The sequence below is a fragment of the Tympanuchus pallidicinctus genome, unplaced genomic scaffold (assembly GCF_026119805.1).
Source record: "Tympanuchus pallidicinctus isolate F22 unplaced genomic scaffold, pur_lepc_1.0 scaffold1, whole genome shotgun sequence".
NCBI classification, from domain to species: Eukaryota; Metazoa; Chordata; class Aves; order Galliformes; family Phasianidae; genus Tympanuchus; species Tympanuchus pallidicinctus.
The window spans coordinates 78,719,448-78,738,106 of NW_026294618.1; the positions used below are offsets into that span (position 1 = coordinate 78,719,448).

The 18,659-nt window shown below is 41.9% G+C and overlaps 1 protein-coding gene and 1 long non-coding RNA gene across 8 annotated transcripts in view; one reads left to right on the top strand and one right to left on the bottom strand.

Annotated features, from left to right (window-relative positions):
• The window catches only part of RASGRP3 (RAS guanyl releasing protein 3), a 50,273-nt gene that overhangs the window by 30,504 nt on the left and 1,110 nt on the right, over window positions 1-18,659 (top strand). For 4 of the 7 annotated variants that reach the window (XM_052684101.1, XM_052684128.1, XM_052684110.1 and 1 more), the window contains exons 6-16: window positions 236-383; window positions 1,341-1,514; window positions 1,921-2,037; window positions 2,337-2,612; window positions 7,736-7,813; window positions 9,784-9,900; window positions 11,740-11,855; window positions 12,920-13,067; window positions 16,261-16,297; window positions 17,718-17,843; window positions 18,225-18,589. In XM_052684101.1, the coding sequence (XP_052540061.1) occupies window positions 236-383; window positions 1,341-1,514; window positions 1,921-2,037; window positions 2,337-2,612; window positions 7,736-7,813; window positions 9,784-9,900; window positions 11,740-11,855; window positions 12,920-13,067; window positions 16,261-16,297; window positions 17,718-17,843; window positions 18,225-18,589 (1,702 nt within the window). Of the gene's footprint in view, window positions 1-235; window positions 384-1,340; window positions 1,515-1,920; window positions 2,038-2,336; window positions 2,613-7,735; window positions 7,814-9,783; window positions 9,901-11,739; window positions 11,856-12,919; window positions 13,068-14,116; window positions 15,571-16,260; window positions 16,298-17,717; window positions 17,844-18,224; window positions 18,590-18,659 lie in introns of those variants that run through there. The other 3 variants (XM_052684137.1, XM_052684146.1, XM_052684154.1) reach the window with 3 other exon arrangements.
• Window positions 377-18,327, bottom strand: LOC128081188 (uncharacterized). Its single transcript, XR_008207033.1, has 5 exons — window positions 18,213-18,327; window positions 16,609-16,713; window positions 8,401-8,678; window positions 1,883-2,220; window positions 377-1,157 (listed from the first exon to the last, which is right to left on the bottom strand). It is a non-coding gene; the product is annotated as an uncharacterized LOC128081188 (long non-coding RNA).

Sequence of the window (18,659 nt, forward strand, 5' to 3'; positions counted from 1 at the left end):
CTTTTGAATTACAGCCTCCTGTACATTGTCCTTTTCTTCCGATGGAAGCCTGATATCATGCATCTTATGCAGAAAGGAGATCTCTGAAATCCTTACTCCTCATTATACATCGGAACTTTATCTTATGCTGAGTGTTGTCTGCTAGAAGCCACAGATAGATCTCTTGATAATTTTATGTATACTGATGGCTACTCCCCAAAAAGAAATGAGAATTGTGTCTAATTTTCTCTTGCAGACCTTCCTATGACTGGATGAGAAGAGTTACACAAAGGAAGAAGATTTCTAAGAAAGGAAAAGCCTGCCTACTTTTTGATCATCTGGAGCCCATTGAACTAGCTGAACATCTCACTTTTCTGGAGCATAAATCTTTTAGGAGAATTTCTGTAAGAAGCCTCCAACTTTGTTGTTTGCAGATAGGACCCTGTCCTAGGAAAGGGCGTTCATATTGTTTAACAAAACATTTTTTTTACATTTAATTTACTGTGTAAGAGAATATGCTGTCATATTGTCTTCTAGCAGGCAGTTCTAGCAGCTAAGATGACCAAGAAGTCAGTGTTGGCTGGTATTGCTACAGCTCCCTACACAAGCTGAAATTCCATCATAAGCTTCTGAAAATCCAAATTTAAGGGAGAGCTGAAGAATGCTTTCCAGAAGTTCTCGGGAAATCTAATTCTAGTGGTAGCCATCCGTGTGGAACAATATCCATGAACACACAGGAATGAACAATATCAGAATGAGCAAGATTTAGCAGAACTAGCTGCTTGTGCTATGAATTGATCAGTTGTAGATGTAGGAGGAAGACATAGGAAAACTGATGCATAGTTAGCTTCTTGAGTTGCAGTTCAGACTCTTGTTAGGAGCTCCTGTTGACTTCAGCAGTGCCCAGATTTTGCTCTTTACATCAATAATGTTCTTGATCAGGTATTGGAGTGAAGTGAAAGCTCCTTTTTATATGCTTCTTGCTTGTAGCACTAGGTCATTCCTATACAGTATCATTGTATGAGGATGTTAAGTAAAACTGCACAAAATAAAATGTCTTAAGTGTTGAGTAAATCGTGGGGAAAAATGATTCCATAGAAGTAATAATCATATTCATCATGCATGCCTTAGTATTACCTGGCATTCAAATGCTGAAGTTTTAAGTGATACAGCAAGACCTGTAAATAAGACAAAAGAAAACATTTTAAGAAAGTACTGATATGCAGCAGGGTCTGCTGAGCATCAGCTGTAGTCACTTTCTAAACAAGAACAGCTTTGACGGGGAAAAAATATCAAAGTTTCGATTTGACTCTGAGGTTGTCCACCATTTTACTGAAAATGTCTTTCCCTTTCCTTGTTAGTTCACAGACTACCAAAGCTATGTGATCCATGGCTGCCTGGAGAACAATCCTACTTTGGAGAGATCTATTGCTTTGTTTAATGGTATCTCCAAGTGGGTCCAGCTCATGGTTCTCAGCAAGCCGACACCCCTGCAAAGGGCAGAAGTGATCACGAAGTTTATCAATGTTGCACAGGTATGTCTTGTTTATGAGTCTCCTTCCTCCAATATGAAGCAACAATATAGAGATCACAGGAAACAAGTGAACTGGGTGCTCTTTGGGCTGTTTCCTGAATGAAAAGTCTGTTCAACATAACTGCTAGTTATTTCTTCCAGGTGTGGCACATCTGCATTTTTTAGAAGACAAAAAATAAAATGTATTTTTTCTTTGTTGTACTCTGTTTCCCAACTGTCATTATCACGTGTTTCTTGTGGAACTAATCTAATTTAAAAAATAATTGCTGAATTCCCTTATATCCCTTGTCTTAGTTGTTTCCTATGCAGCAATGGTAGGACATTTCCTTTAGCTTGTCTTCTGTGATACTGGATAGCTGCCATACATACCCTTATTTTTATTTTTTCATGATCCATCTCTTCTACAGAAACTCCTTCATCTCCAGAACTTCAACACACTGATGGCAGTTGTGGGAGGTCTTAGCCATAGCTCTATTTCTCGCCTGAAAGAGACTCATTCTCATCTGTCTTCGGAAGTCACAAAGGTATGGTGGACAACCAAATGTAAAGATATTGAGCAGAACATCCCTTCTTGAAGGTCTGTTGAGTTCTGCAGTTCAGGTCTCACCAGCACAATACTTGGATCTTGGCAGGGTATCCTAGGGGACTGGGCTTGGGCTTCTCTCAGTGGAGAAGAATCGACTCACAGAGATTCTCTGCTTGATTGCCTGTATTAGAGAGAAAATTAACTCTGTTGACTCAGCCACAAGTTATGCTCATTAAAACAGATTAAGGAAATGCTAAGAATGCTTTCACAAGAACTTGCTTCTTTGGCTATTTGTAGGACTGGAATGAAATGACAGAGCTGGTCTCTTCCAATGGAAACTACTGCAACTACCGCAAGGCTTTTGCTGACTGTGTTGGCTTCAAAATTCCTATTTTAGGAGTTCATTTGAAAGACTTGATTGCTGTCCATGTCATTTTTCCTGACTGGATAGATGAAAATAAAGTAAACATAGTGAAAATGCAGCAGCTTTCCATCACCTTGAACGAACTGGTTTCCCTGCAAACTGCTTCTCATCACTTAGAGCCTAATATGGATTTAATTAACCTGCTAACAGTAAGTATTGTGCAACTTCCAATTTACTTCTGCTATTTAGATGTTGAATGCCAATACAAAGTTGAGTGTACATTGTTATAACATTTTTTTTTATTTTAAAAAAGAGGCAATGCAGAATAGAAACAAGTTCATGTGAGATGTGAATGTATTCAGAGAGTATGTGATGGCTGGATACAGAAACAGAAAACAGTTGCATTGATTCATTTATTTAAAAAAAATAATGGAGAGAGAGATGCTTCTGTATTAAAAGGAAAACGTTCTGACTACTTAGAATTTAGGCTTTTGCAAAGTTTGGGCTATGTGTTGGAATACTTACATCAGTGAAATTCTAACTTGGGAGTAACTTTGTTCCTTCTCCCCTGTGCTTTGTAAATGATACAGTGTTCTTCCTGTACTGTAAATAAATGTATTCCTATATGATGTTAAATAGTTCCTGAAAAAACATCCACAAGTTTCAGTGCTAAAAGGGATTTATTTTAAGTCCCCTTTTTTTTTTTTATATGTAGACAATTAGTGTCATTTGATAATAAATACGATGCTTAACTTCAAAAGATATTGAAGCGTGCCCCCTGAATCTACTGACCAAATTCTGCTTCTGCTGAAATTTTTTCAAATTAGCATTGATCTTAACTGCAGCAGCATTTGATCCAGCACCATGGTTTGATTAGAGGCAAAAACCAGTTGGAATTAAAGACAGGAGCAGTGAAACTTGGAGGAAAGGAATGTTGTTAGTTAAAACAGTTCATGTTGCAGATAAAAGCAAGCCATCTACTCATCTGAGAGCTGTTTTTTAAAGATGTCACTTTAGAAAAAGGACTCTCCCGATGTGTGATCATTTTATGCTGTTTCTATTCTTATTTCACTTTGTCCATCAGATCTCTAATCCAGACTGAAAGAGAAGCTGCCTTCTGTCATTAAGTCAGTAGAATTCTTTTCTAAGTAAACTTAGAATCAAACAAGGTCTGTCTGAGACAGAATAAGATAGATTTGAGAACTTTTCCAGTGATTCTGTTTATTTTATTGGCTAGCATGAACTTTTCTAGATCAACTTTTTCTCCAGATTTCTCTTGTCTCTTTTAAATGACAGACAAAAGCTAGATCAAAGCCAGGGAACGAATTTGGCTCTGAACTGCTGTGCTCATCGCTGCCTGGAGAGGTGGGAGCTGAATTCCAGCTTCTCTTCTGTCAGGTCATGGATCTCAGATGAATTTCATTACTTGTCTCTTTCTATGTGAATGCCTTGAGTGGGCACTATTGAGCAGGAGCTTAGATTTTTTCACTTTACTTTAAAATGCTCAAATATATGTTTATCAGAAATTTATGCAGAGTTTGTACTTTGTGGTGGATTTGTTCTGGAACTGATCAGGTACAGTGACTGACAAAAATGAGCCTGAGCTTGGAGCTACCAATCTGGTGTCACTTCATTAAGGAATAGGACAAACTTTTTCTGTTGCACTTTGTATGAAGCAAACGGGAGCACATCTTAATCACAGCTGGTGGGGCAGTGAAGAGAAGGGGCCACATTATAGCCCACGGTAATGCCTCTCTAATTTGATCATACACAGATATTTATCATCTTGTTTTGTTTCAGTAGGGATTGAGCATTGTTTCTCATCTCGAGTTCACAGTTTCTGACAGATTTGTCTGCAAGTAGGGGGAAGTGGAACATCAGATTTTAGAGAACTGAGGAATAAGAAACTGAGCACCCAAGGGCACAAATTAGACAATGTGAAGTGAGAAATGGAAGCTGAACTACTGCTGTCATTTTGATTAGCTGCCACACTCTTTTGGGTAACGGTCTGCATTTCAAAAGGAGCTGAAAGCATCAGATTTTTCTAAGACTTGCAGTTTGATAGCCATCGTTGTACAAGTTCTTGTTTTTTACCCATTTTTCCATTTTAAAAATATTTTTTGTTTTCAGCAAAATGAGATTTTATTTATATTTATATAATATTTTTTCCAATCTGTATTTCATTTACCAGGAAGAGTAATTGAGTATAAGAGTACTACTTCATTCATGATGCTCTGATGTATTTGTTCCTCATATTGCACTGCTGGCTTTCTAATAGTTGAGCCAATCTGACTGTAAATAATTGAAGTTGCATGCTGCAGTGTTAATCCCAGGCCTGATCAGGGGTTAAAATTAACTTGTGCCACTTTTTGTCTACTGTCATGATTCCATAGTTGTAACTGTTCAGTAGTGATGAAGATGGCCATAGATGTCCTAAGACTTTTCCAGGGTAATTCTGTCTGTTTGTTGAGTAGTGTAAGAGTTTTCACTTAAGACAGCTACTTCTGGAAGGTTAGAAATAAATTTGTACCAGATACCACCTGGACGTGAGTTTTGGTAGACCTCATACTATTTGAATATTCCAACTTCTCTTCCAGCGTGTTCCAGTTATGTTTGGTTCTCCTTTGTACCATATGAATACATTTCAGTCCCTTTACTTACAGTTGTCTCTTGAACTGTATTAACAAACTTATGTGGCAGATGAAACATTTCTAACAATCCTTTTGTTAATAAGAAAGTTATAAATTACAGGCTGGGGTCAAAGAAAGAGAAGAAAAGCTGGGGTCTCAGCCCAAAGCTGACAAGAACTGCAGGCTGAAAATAGCTGACCTTGGGATGTGCAAACAGTCTTTTAGCAGATTTAGCCTCCCTTGCTGCCAAAGTCAACCTCAGTTTTCAGAGCCAGAGAAAGTAATTATTCAGTTTATTGCTATGTCTTTCTGCTATAATACATCTTTTAGTTAATTCCAAAACTGGTAAATGCACGTAAATGCATTGTTTGTGCTGTGCTCTTCATTTGTACATCAATCAGCTGGCTCAGCTATTTGTTTACTTTTGCTGTTTTCTCAGCAGAAGCCGTTTCTATCTGGGAGAGCTTTTAGTAGGTGTTTCATCCTGATAAGCAATGTGTAAATCTCTTGTCTGGCCTCTGTCCCTTGCGCTGCATCCTTTTACATCACACTTAGCAAGTGCCACCAATCTGGGCTGTGCTGGCATGACAAGTTCATCTCTGGGTGCTGGCTTCCTGGGCCACAGCTTGCACAGTGCAATAAAAAGGGCATTTCATCAACTAAGTGGGCATATGGGAATTTGCCTTGGTGTTTCTTTTCCACAGTGATGAAAATCTGTCTTCTTTGGAGAAGCTGAGCCTTTCAAGTGTTTTGGAAATGGTTATCATGGAGACTGTGTTAAGAGCTATTGAGTGATTACTGGCTTAAAAGCTGGGCCAGAGAACGTGGTAGTAAACCTCAGACTCCTTGATAAAGGTGAACGGGTGAAAAGAGAATTTAAATCTCTCTGTTTTCAGTGTTAGCTGCTGCATGACCATTTTTCAGGGGGAACTGGAGTTCTCTCCACAAATAAGGCAATGGTTTGTTGTTTGGTAGGCAATTGAGGCAAACACCAGGTTTAGTCGCGCAGGAGGCTGCAAAGGCTGAGAGCAAGCTTTAATGATGTGAATTCTCACTTGGCTGTGTGTAAGTAAGGGCAAATTACTTGGGCAAGAGACCTGAATGTAGCATGACTTGGCTGCCTGGGAGCATGTTACATGCTTACTCTTAGTCTGTGCTCCTCAATCCCCTTTCCTGAGCTATTGCCCACACTTGCTCTGTTCTCACTGACTGCACCCATTCTATGTTCTGACAGGAACAAAGAAGCAAAAGTGGTAAAAACAAACCTAAGCACAAGTTTGGCAGTGCAACCAAGAGGATTAATGGCTCTAGGGACAGGTTCATAATTAGAACATAGGGGAGTTGGACTAGATGACCTGTAAGTGCCCTTTCCAACTGAAACAATTCTATGGTTCTATGATTTTCTTACCTGTTGTGCACTATTTCCACATTGTTTTTATTTCACTACATGAATAAAAGCCTGAGGGTAAATGTCCCATCATTTTCTGTGGATAGGAAGAGGACTTCAGTCTCTTCATTAGTCCACAGTGGATTTATACTGAGTTACAGCTTATTTGGTGCCACTATTTTCCCCCCAGCTATTTTTAGGTCTCCATGGCTATTTAACCAACCTGTTCTAAGACTGTATGCAAATGGCTGGAAAGTCCCCATCGCTTGTACAGTCTAGTGAAGAGAATGAGAAATGTCTAAACAGCTAAATTGAAAGTCACCCTCCCCAACTTTTCTTCAGTAAGTTCCACATATGAAAAAAGCCATGCCTTTCTGATCCCCCTCTGCTTTCCTCACACCCCTCCCTGCCAAATTACTAAGGAGAACATGACAGCAAGGAGAGTCAAAAGAGACTGGAAACTGCCACTGTAAAGGCTGTCCTAAGAAGACTCATTGCATTTCATCTGTTGGCACAAAACTGTAGCCTAAATACAAAAGACAGCTTATTTAACCAATATGTAATCACCTTGCCTAAGGAAAGATGGTTATTGGGCCTGGTTCTGCTCCTTACTAAGTCTGCTCTTCAAGTTCTCTGAAAATAATCATCTGTTACAGCTGTTTATACAGTAGTAATTCCATCTGCCTGCTGTGGAACATTCCAGCTTAACTGGGGATTTGAAAGATGAATGATAACTTCAAATCAAGCCAATTAATCCAAAGCCAATTGATGCAAGGAGATGACCACAGGAAGCATGCAATGCTCAGCTCATTGCATAAAACTGGCCACAGCGGGGAACACCTCAGCAAGGAAGAGTTCACTGCAGACATGTGCCACTGCACGACCACAGCTGCCAGAGCAAAAATGTTCATTTTACTTCCACTATATTTAAGTCCCTTGTTTTCCCTCAGCAAATCCTCTAGCGAAAAGGATGAGTACATGAAAGAAAAATCTTTAATTTTACCTAGAAACAGAAGCTGAAAGGGAATTTGTGTTGCTCAGCATGAGGGGACCAGGAATGGGCCAAACTGGACTACTGAAGTATCCTTGGATATGAGGATAGAGCCAGAACCAGTAAAAAAGACAGTGGGCCAAACCAGAGCACAGGAAGCTCCCTCTGAACACCAGGCACAAGCTGCCCAGAGCCTCCTGGGCACGGCCCTGGGCACCTGCTCTGGTGTTTAGTACCAGGGGGAGATATCTTCCTGCTAACAAACCTGTTGTATCTGACCCTGTCTAATAAATGTTACTATCTTTCTCTCTTTTTTACCCATAGCTGTCCCTGGACCTCTATCACACTGAGGATGACATCTACAAGCTCTCACTGGTGCTAGAACCAAGGAACTCCAAATCTGTAGGTCATCTTTTACCACATTTTTTTCATATTATTTAGCATTTCTGCATGAAGCTTTTTTGTATTTTTTGAATGTCCATTAATCAGTTTCTTTCATATTCACCTTAAACTTTTTATTGTATATTATTCTGTATGTAAAGAAGAATGAAACTAGCCAGAGTTTAGTGAAGTCTCTAGAAAGCAGAGTTCTGCTTTATGTGAAGATAACCTTTATAAGCGCCTATCAAGATAAGGCTGCATTGGTACACTTTGTAGTATGCTTTTTAAGTTAGAGATAAACATCTTAATAGTTGACATTTTGTTTAAAGTATTGCTCTCTCTCCAGCTACCAGCTTTTGGGACTTCCTCTGTCCTGTGAGCATTTCAGCACCCTCACTGCCTGTCACATCCAGCACATGATCCTCACAAGCTGAGCTCTCACTCTGACACCAGCTGAAAATAAGGGTGGCTGGAAATGCACAGTGGGGTGTGACAGGGAGAGACCAGTACTGGGAGGTCTTTCTTTTCGGTGCTTTTTATACTTTTGTATCTTCTTAAAAGGAGAAACAAGGATGCAAAAGCCCTTAGCTATTAAGTATAGGACTTACCTGACTTTAAGAATAGTTCATCACTTTTGGAGACCAGCTTGAAGATTGCATGTGTGTGGTTTCAATGGAGGATGATGGGCAATATTGAGTAGTTCCACAGTCAGCACTAATTCAGTCTGAATACCTGGAATTTCGCTGATGAGTCTCCTGTCCGCACTGGGTGTAATTTGACCACAACTGTTCCCTTTGCCACAGTTATTCTGGCTCCCTCTTGCTTCCTTCACTGCCAGTAAAGTTGGGCAATTACAGCTCTGTGCTGTGGAAGGAGTGGATCACTGCTGTAAGTGAGGAGAATTACAAAGCAGTATGAGTACCCAGCTGTTATTGGAGACTTTGATGCTGTGTTCAGTGAATACCCAGGGACTACCTAGTTTGCTGGGTTTTTTTTGCTTGTACAGCCAATGGCTTATGGGCATCTCTGCCCAGCACAATTCTGCTACTGAGGGTGCACTAGCATAGATATTTTTTGCTTCAGTATAAGATGGATTTAAATGCCAACATATAAGCATTGGCACCAAATATATATATATATATATATAGAGAGAGAGAGAGAGAGAGAGAGAGAGAGAGAGTTTGATTACTCAGAAGAAAGAGGAATGCTCCAGTGGATTTGGTTTCTTTCTGCCACTGTGTGTACTCAGAGCAGCAGGAGCTCTCTGTGAGTCTGTAGTAGTCCAGCACCAGTGTGCTAATTCTTTGAGTCCCATTAACCTAAATATTTTTTGAGAGAAGGAACACATCAAACCACAGTTGTAAGGATGTCACAATACTGGCATGTTTTGTGTTATCGTATAACATGTTGTCTCTAAAAGATTGCTGCATTCCTGTGTGTTTTTAGAGCAAAAATATTTGCCAGCAGGTTGTTTCATCACTGTATGGTGACATTAATCTTAGGATTAAAAATGTTCCCTAAGTGCTACTGACATGAGTTGAGTGTTGAGTGTTACTTGTTGGAATTCAGTTCTGTGGATATAGGGATTATTTTCTTCTTAAACTCACCTGAGCACACTAATATGGTGAGTCAAGAGCACATCCTTTTTTTTTTTTCCTATCAAACACAGTATAGTATGACCCTGTGACCCTTTTTCATCTCAGTGTGAAAGTCTACAATATCCTTATCATCACAATAATATAACATTTTTCATTAGGCTTGTTTATCTCCCTCTCGTGATGGCGGGGCTCCTTAGGGGCTCTGTCAAGATGAAGAACAGTAGGTTTCTATGCTATTCCTGATTCTCATTGTGTCCAGAGACTCTCCTTCCTGCCCCCAAGTTTCACTGCTGTTGAAGTTGGCTGCAGTGCTGCCATATGGTGCTGCTTGTTATGAGAACTCACATTTCATAATTCACATTCTAACATCATTGTGTTTGATTGGTCTCCTAGCAGCCTACCTCCCCAACAACCCCAAGCAAACCAGTGGTGCCACTGGAGTGGGCATCTGGAGTGGTACCTAAGCCTGACCCAACCGTCATCAACAAGCACATAAGAAAGTTAGTGGATGTAAGTACTCAAAAGAATATATCAAAGGGAATGTTCATTTTGATACTGTAATCATTGTAAACAATTTCATTCGAGGTTTTTGAGCAATTATTGTGATGGGGATAAATTTTAAATATCTGTTAATGAATTTGAGCTCTTGCTGATACGTTCAGAACTATTTCTATTTTAGTCCAGAAATCAGAGCTAACACTTATTAAGCAGGTTTCCAGAGGCAAAAATGGCAAATTTTCAAGGACTCACACATCACTAAGCCCAGAGAAGGTCTCTGGAAAGCCTCCCCTGGACCAAGCGTTCTACTGTGCTTATCTGCTGGCAAGAGACTGGTTTCTTGGTTTCGGTATGTCAGTGCCTGGTGGCCAAGCTGTCCAAAGTGTATTATGCATAGTAAAGATAGTACAGTCTTAGTGTCACTTTGAAAATCTCGTACGAGGTCACAAAGAGTTCCAGCTGTGGTCTTGCAGCTACAGAATGAAGGAGGCATGATGAATGATGCAAACAAAGCTACACAGTGGAAGGTCCCATTGGAGAGACAGAGCCCTGTTGTGTTGGCGTGTGAGGGACTTTTGGTGAGGAACCAGGAATGCGCTGTAGATAATGAAGCAAGATCTCCTTCTGCTTTTCACAAATTAATAACTAACTCTGAGGGGAACTATTAAATTCTGATCTCGTCCATATTAGAGGTCAATAAATGGGATTATGTAGTTAAGGTAAATTAAAGTCTTTAGTCACTCAACCAGACTACACATCTATTTTTTGGTTTCCTCTTTGTAGGTGCTCTTTCAAAAAAACAGAAAACAGTTTTCTTCTTTCTTAGAAAGATGCCAGAACTGCACGTGGTGTTCCTATGTTGTTGTTGCCATTGTCACATGTTGATAAAAATCACCCAAAACTCTCCTTGTTTAAACCACATCCGTTGCAACTCCTTCATCTTTTCTGAACATGGTGGCCAAGGGAAATGCAGGCCCCTGTTCCACAACTTTAGCCTTGTTCAGGACACACGATATTGAGTCTCGCAGAATTAAAACACAGACTGGTTATAGATACAGCTCACAAAGAGACCCACATCACCCTGTACAACTGTCAGCATTTTTCCAGTCTTTGTCATTTGCTAGCTGCCTTGGGTTGTGCTTCAATGTGTTGGTCTCAGTATAAAATGCTTTAATGTCCCTTACAGATCTCCTCAATTATTGTAAGACAGGATATAGGAATTCTTCAGCAGCTAAAGAGGGCTTGCAAAAGTTCATGCAATCCTTTAAATTTGGTCCCATATCTATCTCTACTTGGTGTAGCGGAGGTCCTGTGATCAGAGGGAGCTGGTTGAGGGAGGAAGTAGTTATTAGATGGAATGTACTTGTGATCTGGATGTCAAAGTATTAGTAAGAAAATAGGACTGAAACAGCACTGTGGCAGAGCAGAAGTGACTGACTGAAGGCAAAGTGAATCCGAGAAATCTGCTGTTGGGTTGTTTTGTGCTTGGTTTCCTTTTTGTGATATTCTTAATAAAACAAAGGGAGTATGTCACACAGGGCAGAATTTTAGTGACATTTCCAAAAAAAGAAGAAATAATACCATGCACAACTATGACTGAGGAGGTGTAGAGGAGTTCCAGTAGTTAAGTACTGAGGTCAAGTTTTCTTTAAAAATTAGCCTTTTTTTTCCCCTCTGCAGTCCAATAAATATGCATATTAAAGTGCCAATTAGCATTGATAGTAATAAAACAATGGATAGAACATGTGATTAGTAAAGTTGAATATTAATATAAATGTGATTGAGGTTGAAGAGATAGTACAGATTCAGGACAGTCTGGGTGGTATGACAGTAATTTCCTTCTGTTTCCAGTCTGTCTTTAGAAACTATGATCATGACCATGATGGCTACATTTCTCAGGAAGACTTTGAAAGTATAGCTGCAAACTTCCCCTTCTTGGACTCTTTCTGTGTGTTGGACAAAGACCAGTAAGTTTGGAGCTCTCTTGATTTGTTATTTTGTTTTCTTTTTGTTTTTTGGTTTTTTTTTTTTTTTTTCTTAATTTACAAATACTTCAAAACAAAATGTTGAAGAGGCAGTGTCTTCCAGACCTCCAACCCTCTCATGTCTGTCTTCTCTCTTAAGGAAATTAGTATCACTGAATGTTGAATTCTATTCTCATTTAACTTCTTATGTTAAGTAGGTCCTATACTTTCACCCAGACTGCAGTCCTACTTTATCTGATGCTTTAAAAAGCATCTCTATTCAAATAGATGCAGCCCCGTCTGCCAAGGGAAAGACTGAGTGTAGTCAGTTGTGATGTAAGGATGTGCTCCAAAAGACTGAGCAGCAGGAGGATGTGTTTGGGCAGTCCCTTCATTTTGAATTCCCCAGGCTGCCTGGTTTGTTGTTCCCTTGCAGTGCTCCACATGAATCTGTGGATACGTCTGGCAGCTGAACGCCTCCAGCCAAGGCTTTCAGCTTAGCAGAGCTGGGGATCTTCACAGCCTGGGAAGTAGCTAAAAGCTCTGTTTAAATAACATACAAAGGTTTTTTTTTTTGTTTTGTTGAACTGTGTTCGGTAAAACCTTGGGTTACTTGGGAACTTGGATCCAGTACTTAGCATGCAGGTCCTGTCTAGACACCTTCCCATATCTTATGGCCTCTTGTGCTATAGCAATCGAGCACTCCATTTGCTATTTGGTAGACTGGTGACTAACACCAACCTATAAGCTCTGCACAGCTGGCTGAGGCAGTGGTGGCCATAGGCCTCAGGAGTCTCCTTCACACGATGGCCTGCTCTGTGCCACCAAATTCTCTGATATCCTGAACAACTGAAGGACCAAGGCCCATGCTATGAATTCGGTGTTTGAAGCTTAATGAAGAATAAGAACCACAAAGGCTATAAGGGAAAGCTTGTTTCTTCTGCCAGGACTGTTCTAGCATTTTCCAAGAACATCCTTTGCGTGCTGCATGCTTTTTGTAGCGAGAACATACTGCTGGGTTCAGTGTCATTAGCAGTAACAGATCTACTCTACTTTTTTCCTAACAGAGATGGACTCATAAGCAAAGAAGAAATGATGGCTTATTTTCTGAGAGCTAAATCCCAGTTCCAGTGTAAAATGGGACCTGGGTTTATTCACAACTTCCAGGAGATGACCTATCTTAAGCCAACTTTCTGTGAACACTGCGCAGGTTTTGTAAGTTTGTTTTTGTAATCGTAAATCTTACTCACAATTTCTTATACTCCAGCGTAGATGGGGTAAACCTGGCTCCGTGCACTGTTGAAGTTTCTTCAGCTTAGCCAAATGTCTCATTGCATTTAGAAGCACAAGGTATTTCCTCCTGCTGTAGCTGCAGAACCCACTTGTGTTTTGGTGGTTCCTGTATACTGACATTTGTAAGAATTGCTGTTGCAGGTAAAAAGATAAACTACGTTAGCTAAGGGACATTAGGGACTGTATGAATGGCCTCATGTGGTTTGTCTTAATTTCTTTAATTCAGCTTGATTTCTCATGTAAACAAACTCCAGGGAAAATGGATGTCTGGAATGGTAGATGTAGATGAAGCAAAAGCCATTCTGTCTCAAGACATGCACATGGCATCATACCTCCGCTCATAATTTTCTGAACAGCCATAACAGCCTTTATCCTTTCTCTACTGAATTAACAGAACTTCTATTTTTGTCAAGAAACGGGCTGCCAGCAGTTCTATAACATGAGAAACTTTTGAATGTTTTGGGGTTTTTTTAAGCTGCTTATGGCTTATAAGACACCATTTATTGGAGTGCTGTATACAAAATGTGAGCACTTGTGTGGCTTGCAAACCTCTCCCAACTTTTTCCACTTCTAGTGCCATACAGAAACATGAATTATTATAGTTTAGATGTCACTTATGGATGCAGCAGATGTGCATGTTTGTGCACATCTGCATGCAGCCACCCAGAGGAGTGAGAAAGGCTGGAGGCCACCAGGGCAGAGGCTCCTGCTTTCTGCCCACGTGTGGCCCAGCTCAGGGTGTAAAACCAGAATATGTCCCTGCTGCACCATGCTAGCCTGCTGCATATAGCAGCAGCAAAATATCCTGCTTCTGCTATGTGACCTTTCCCACTCAGTCATACTTCTTTGTGGCTGAAAGTTACAATGACAGCACCACCAAGTACAAAAACATACCTCATCTCAGACTGGCCCTTTTCCCTCACTTCTGCTTGGCACCCATCACACCAGGACCTTCGTGTTCCCTATCGCAGCTGCTGATCAAGGCTGGGGAAGAAGGAATTCTGCCCATTTCCACTGGAACTGCAGAAGCCTCAAAGACGACAGTCAGTGCTGATTCAGAAGCCTGCAGGCAGGCTCTGCAGCTCCACTCCAGAAGAAAGAACATTGGGAACTGGCCTGAGCCTATTGTTTTGGGCTGCCTGTTGCCTTAGGAAGACATCATTGCATTCGTGACACTTAGTTCATGCTTGGAAGGCTTCCGTCGCCAAGTTGGGCTGAGGAGTGTCCTGCAATGTCCTCTTTACCAGATATTTTTCTCCCTTATCAGTTTGCTTGCTGGCTTTTTCCATGTCTTCATGATTACAACTGGCACAGGAATAAAAATAAGTAAGGGATTGGGGAGGAAATGGAAATAAGGTCATTTTTCCTGCCAGCTCACTGCATTCACTAGCATTGTCCTGTGGATGAGCTGGGCTGACAGGACAGGCACCAGCCACTGTGTGTTTGTTGTGCATTTCAGCACTGTCCAACCAACCATGGGTGGAAACTGTTTTGAACTGATGCAGTGATTCACCGTCAAAAAAATGTGAACTGACCATGCAGCAGGATGAATGGATGTGACAGCACACTGGCTCCATTACCAGTCAAACATCTAATATTAAAACAAGATGAACTTTAAAGGTCAAGCTACAATCTAATGCCATTCACAGAGTGAAATCAATACTCTCGCTACCAGTCTCAGTTCCGACCCACAGCTTGCCTTGCACCCCACGTCAGGGTGAGTGAGCAGCCATCCCCTCCAGCTTGGCCGTCCATATTTGCACAGATCCTCTTACCCTGGGCCTGGCTGAAGGCAGCTTTGTCATAGAGCCGTGTCAGGTGGATTCAAAGTTTTAGGTCAGGATTCATGTTACATTAAGGAGAAAGCTCTCCAGAGGGAACAGAGCGGAGCTTTGACAACAGGAAAAGTAATCCACACCCCATCAAGTGGATCTGGCAAAGAGCTGGGGAAAGCATAGCCAGGGGTGGCTTTTCCAGGAGGGGCCAACCACAGCTCCACAGTCACTGCACATCTACAGCATCTGCAGGAAAAGACCAGCTTGGTAGCCTTCTGCAAAGGAGGGATGGCAGTAGTAGATGAAGAGCAACTCATGTAATCTACCTGGACTTCAGCAAGGCTTTTTATATGGTTCCACAAAATATCCTTGTCTCTAATTGGAAAAACATAAGCAGTTCTGTCTTACACAATATGCAAGGTTTTTTTACTCTTTCTTTTGTGCTCCATAAGGACTGTGACTCTTCCTGTTGACCATTCTTTTACTCAGCACATTTCTCCCACACACTGCATACTTTCATAGAGGAGCCACATGCGGCTTCAACTGTCTAGTTGTGCTTACCTTCGCTATTTATGTTTTGAGGGAATTCAGGATAAATAAACACTGCAGTCTCTCATCTTTTTCCTTTAGAACTGGACTATACTCTCCTCCCTCTGAGTGTACAGATAACAGTTTGCAGGGGATTTTTTTTCTACTTCCAAGTTCACATCACAGTGACAGCTTCCCAAAAGCAGAACATGCGCATGCTGCCACATGGAAGGCCAACATTCAGTAAGGACAGCCTCTGGGAGGAGGCAAAGAGGAGTACAGTGAATTGTCTGTCTGTTTTGGGCTTCGACCATTCTTAATGGAAGAAATCAGGTGAATGGATCAGTCCATGTTTGGGAACCAGCTCCAAAGCCACAGAGTGACTTTGTCCCCAGTGGTGTTTTTGTCTGCCATGCTTGTAGAGTACAGGCCCATTCATATGGCTGGAGACCAGATGTGTCATGGGAATGATCCCTCAGATGGCTCAAAACAAGCCAGAAGCAGAATGTGCTTTGCTGGATTTTGTAAGCCTGATAGGACAGTGATTCTTTTACCCATTCCTGGCAGTACGCATCAGCTGTGCCGCTGCTTCTCCAGTAGTCCCACTGCAGGCAGAAGGGGGAAGCCACACAAGGCTTATCACATTTAGAGGAGGAGGTCTGCCTGACAGGAAGGGTGTTAAGAGCAGTTGTATCCTGTTTGTGCTTCTGTAGCCATTGGTACTTCCTCATTGTGACCTCGCTTTCCGTCCGGCTTTCTTTTCTGATTCCTTGACTTTTTTTTTTTTTTTTTTTTTTTTTTTGTCTTTGCAGCTCTGGGGTATAATCAAACAAGGCTACAAATGTAAAGGTAAATAAATATACTGCATGGATTTTTCACAATTCAGGTGGTGGGTTTTAGCAGAAGTCAACTGTATTTTTCACTGAAGTGGCAGCCAGATTTTGCTTGAATAGCCCATACTGACTGTGACCAGGAAGTGGTTGCTGCATCCCACAAAGCCTCACTGTAGCAGGAGAACACCAGAGCTGAAGGCCCCCCTCCCCCAGCAGCCCCTGGGATCTTCAGGGGATCTGCAAGGTGTCAGTTTGTGCCAACAAGAAGTGGCATCTTGGAAAGCCGAGTGTCCTTATCCTAGCAGGGAGACATCCTGAAATACATACCATGGGGTCAGGAAAAGGTCTGCTGGCAGCACTGTCCATATCATGTACATCCCCATCATGCCTGTACTGCAGGCTTGCTGTCCATGCAATGCATCAGTGGCTGAGCTAGAAATAAACAAATATTTAATTCTTGGACTGTCTTGCAATGACATCTGCTAGGTCTTCTGCAGAAGTTCAGCTTAAAAAAAAGTCCCAGAACTCTCATATCTCTCACTTTCCTTCACTAAATTTTTTAATTGCTCACACTGTAACAAGCAGATGAGAACAAGAAAGCTGTAGTGGTCCATTGACCCCAAAAGCCCAACCCTATTTATTTCTCTGGCTGCAGCTCTGTTATGCACAATGCTGGGGCTTCATGATCATGTTTATAGGCAAGCTCCTTCCCGTTAGTCTTAGCCTGGCTCCTAGGAGAAGGGTGAAGGATTGACAGGATGGGTTTTTTTAGGACACTCCCTGTTCCTGTCTCCTTATCCCACACGTGAACTTCTCCTTTGCAGGGGTGGGGAACTTGCCCATGGTCTGAGCAACTACAACAGAGCCAGCTGTGGGCTATGCTCTTACCATCAGGCTGCAGGAAGGAAGGTAAAAGTAAAGTTTTGCCACAGCAGCTCTGTAAACTCAACTTGAGATCTCAAAGCTGAGCGCTGTCCTGCATCATTGCTTGTAACCATGGCCCAGGGAGGAGAGAGCAAAAGCGGCTCTGCAGAATCAAAACTAACAGGCAGTGAAGCATGAGGGTAAGAGCTGAGCTTCTTGCTCAGATCTTGGTGGTCAACAAGTGCAGCCAGTGCCTGTTCCCACCTGTACCACCCGCTGCAAAACCACAGTAGGGAGGGTCCTTCAGTGCCACTCAAAGCAACAAACTGATGGGAGAAATGAGAACTCTTAACCACTGCTCTTTGTGCACTTGTGAAGTCATCATTTCTGATGACAATATCATCTCCCTCTTTCCTTCTGCTGCTGAAATGCCATAATATTACTGCTTTTAAACACAATAAATGATCCACTTTTGTAACCATATTTGTTTGGCTAAGTCCCTCCAGCACACACGTGCTGACAGCCCCGAGGGATCACCCAGTGGCTGTGACTTTACTGTCCCCCTCCTACAGACTGCGGTGCCAACTGCCACAAGCAGTGCAGGGACCTACTCGTGCTTGCCTGCAGGAAATTCTCCCGAGGAACCTCTGTGGGCAGCAACCACGGCTCCCTGCCCAGCAGCCCTTCCCTGCCACCAGGTGAGAGCACCCTTTTGTTTCTATTTTCTTTCCCTGCTTATGCAGGGGAGTTGGGCTAGATAACCTTTGAGGGTCCCTTCCAACATAAATGACTCTATGATGACTCTTCAAAGGCACTGTCCTCATTTGCCACTTGTCATTTTCCCTTTGTACCAACACACCATTGCAAACCATCATGCAATTGCATACAGTGGCACATAGTCTAGTCTTGAAAGAGATCTGACTACTAAAAGCTTCCATACGCATTCCAGAATAACAAACATTTTCTTCTGAACCCTTAAATCCCTTCTTCCCTTCCCCTTAACCAAGTTTTAAGATATCTCTTTATAAAGATCTTGAAAGAGAATATTTAAAAAGAAAAGAATTTACCTTCTTGTTCAGCCCAGGATGAAGTGTTTGAGTTTCCCAGCGTCGATGCAGAACAGCAGGACCTCGACGGCAGAGCCATCACTCTTGTCACCGGCTCCTCCCGGAAGATTTCAGTGCGGCTGCAGAGGGCGACAGCCAGCCAAGCAACGCAGACGGAACCGCTGTGGCACGAACCGGGCTGGAGTGATTCAGGGTCTCACACTTTCCCAAAAATGAAATCCAAGTTCCACGGCAAAGCTGGGAAGAACAAAGGCTTTGCAAAGTGGGAGAATGAAAAGCCCAGCATGCAGGCCAACGTAGACATAGATGCTGAGGCTCCTCAGCACATCCTGGAGCACAACGGCATAGAAACGCTTCCTGAAAGACAGGAATCTGAGGTGAGCAGAACAGAGGTCAGGACAGATTACATTCTGCTAACCCATAAGACCATAGCCTTGTAAGTCATAA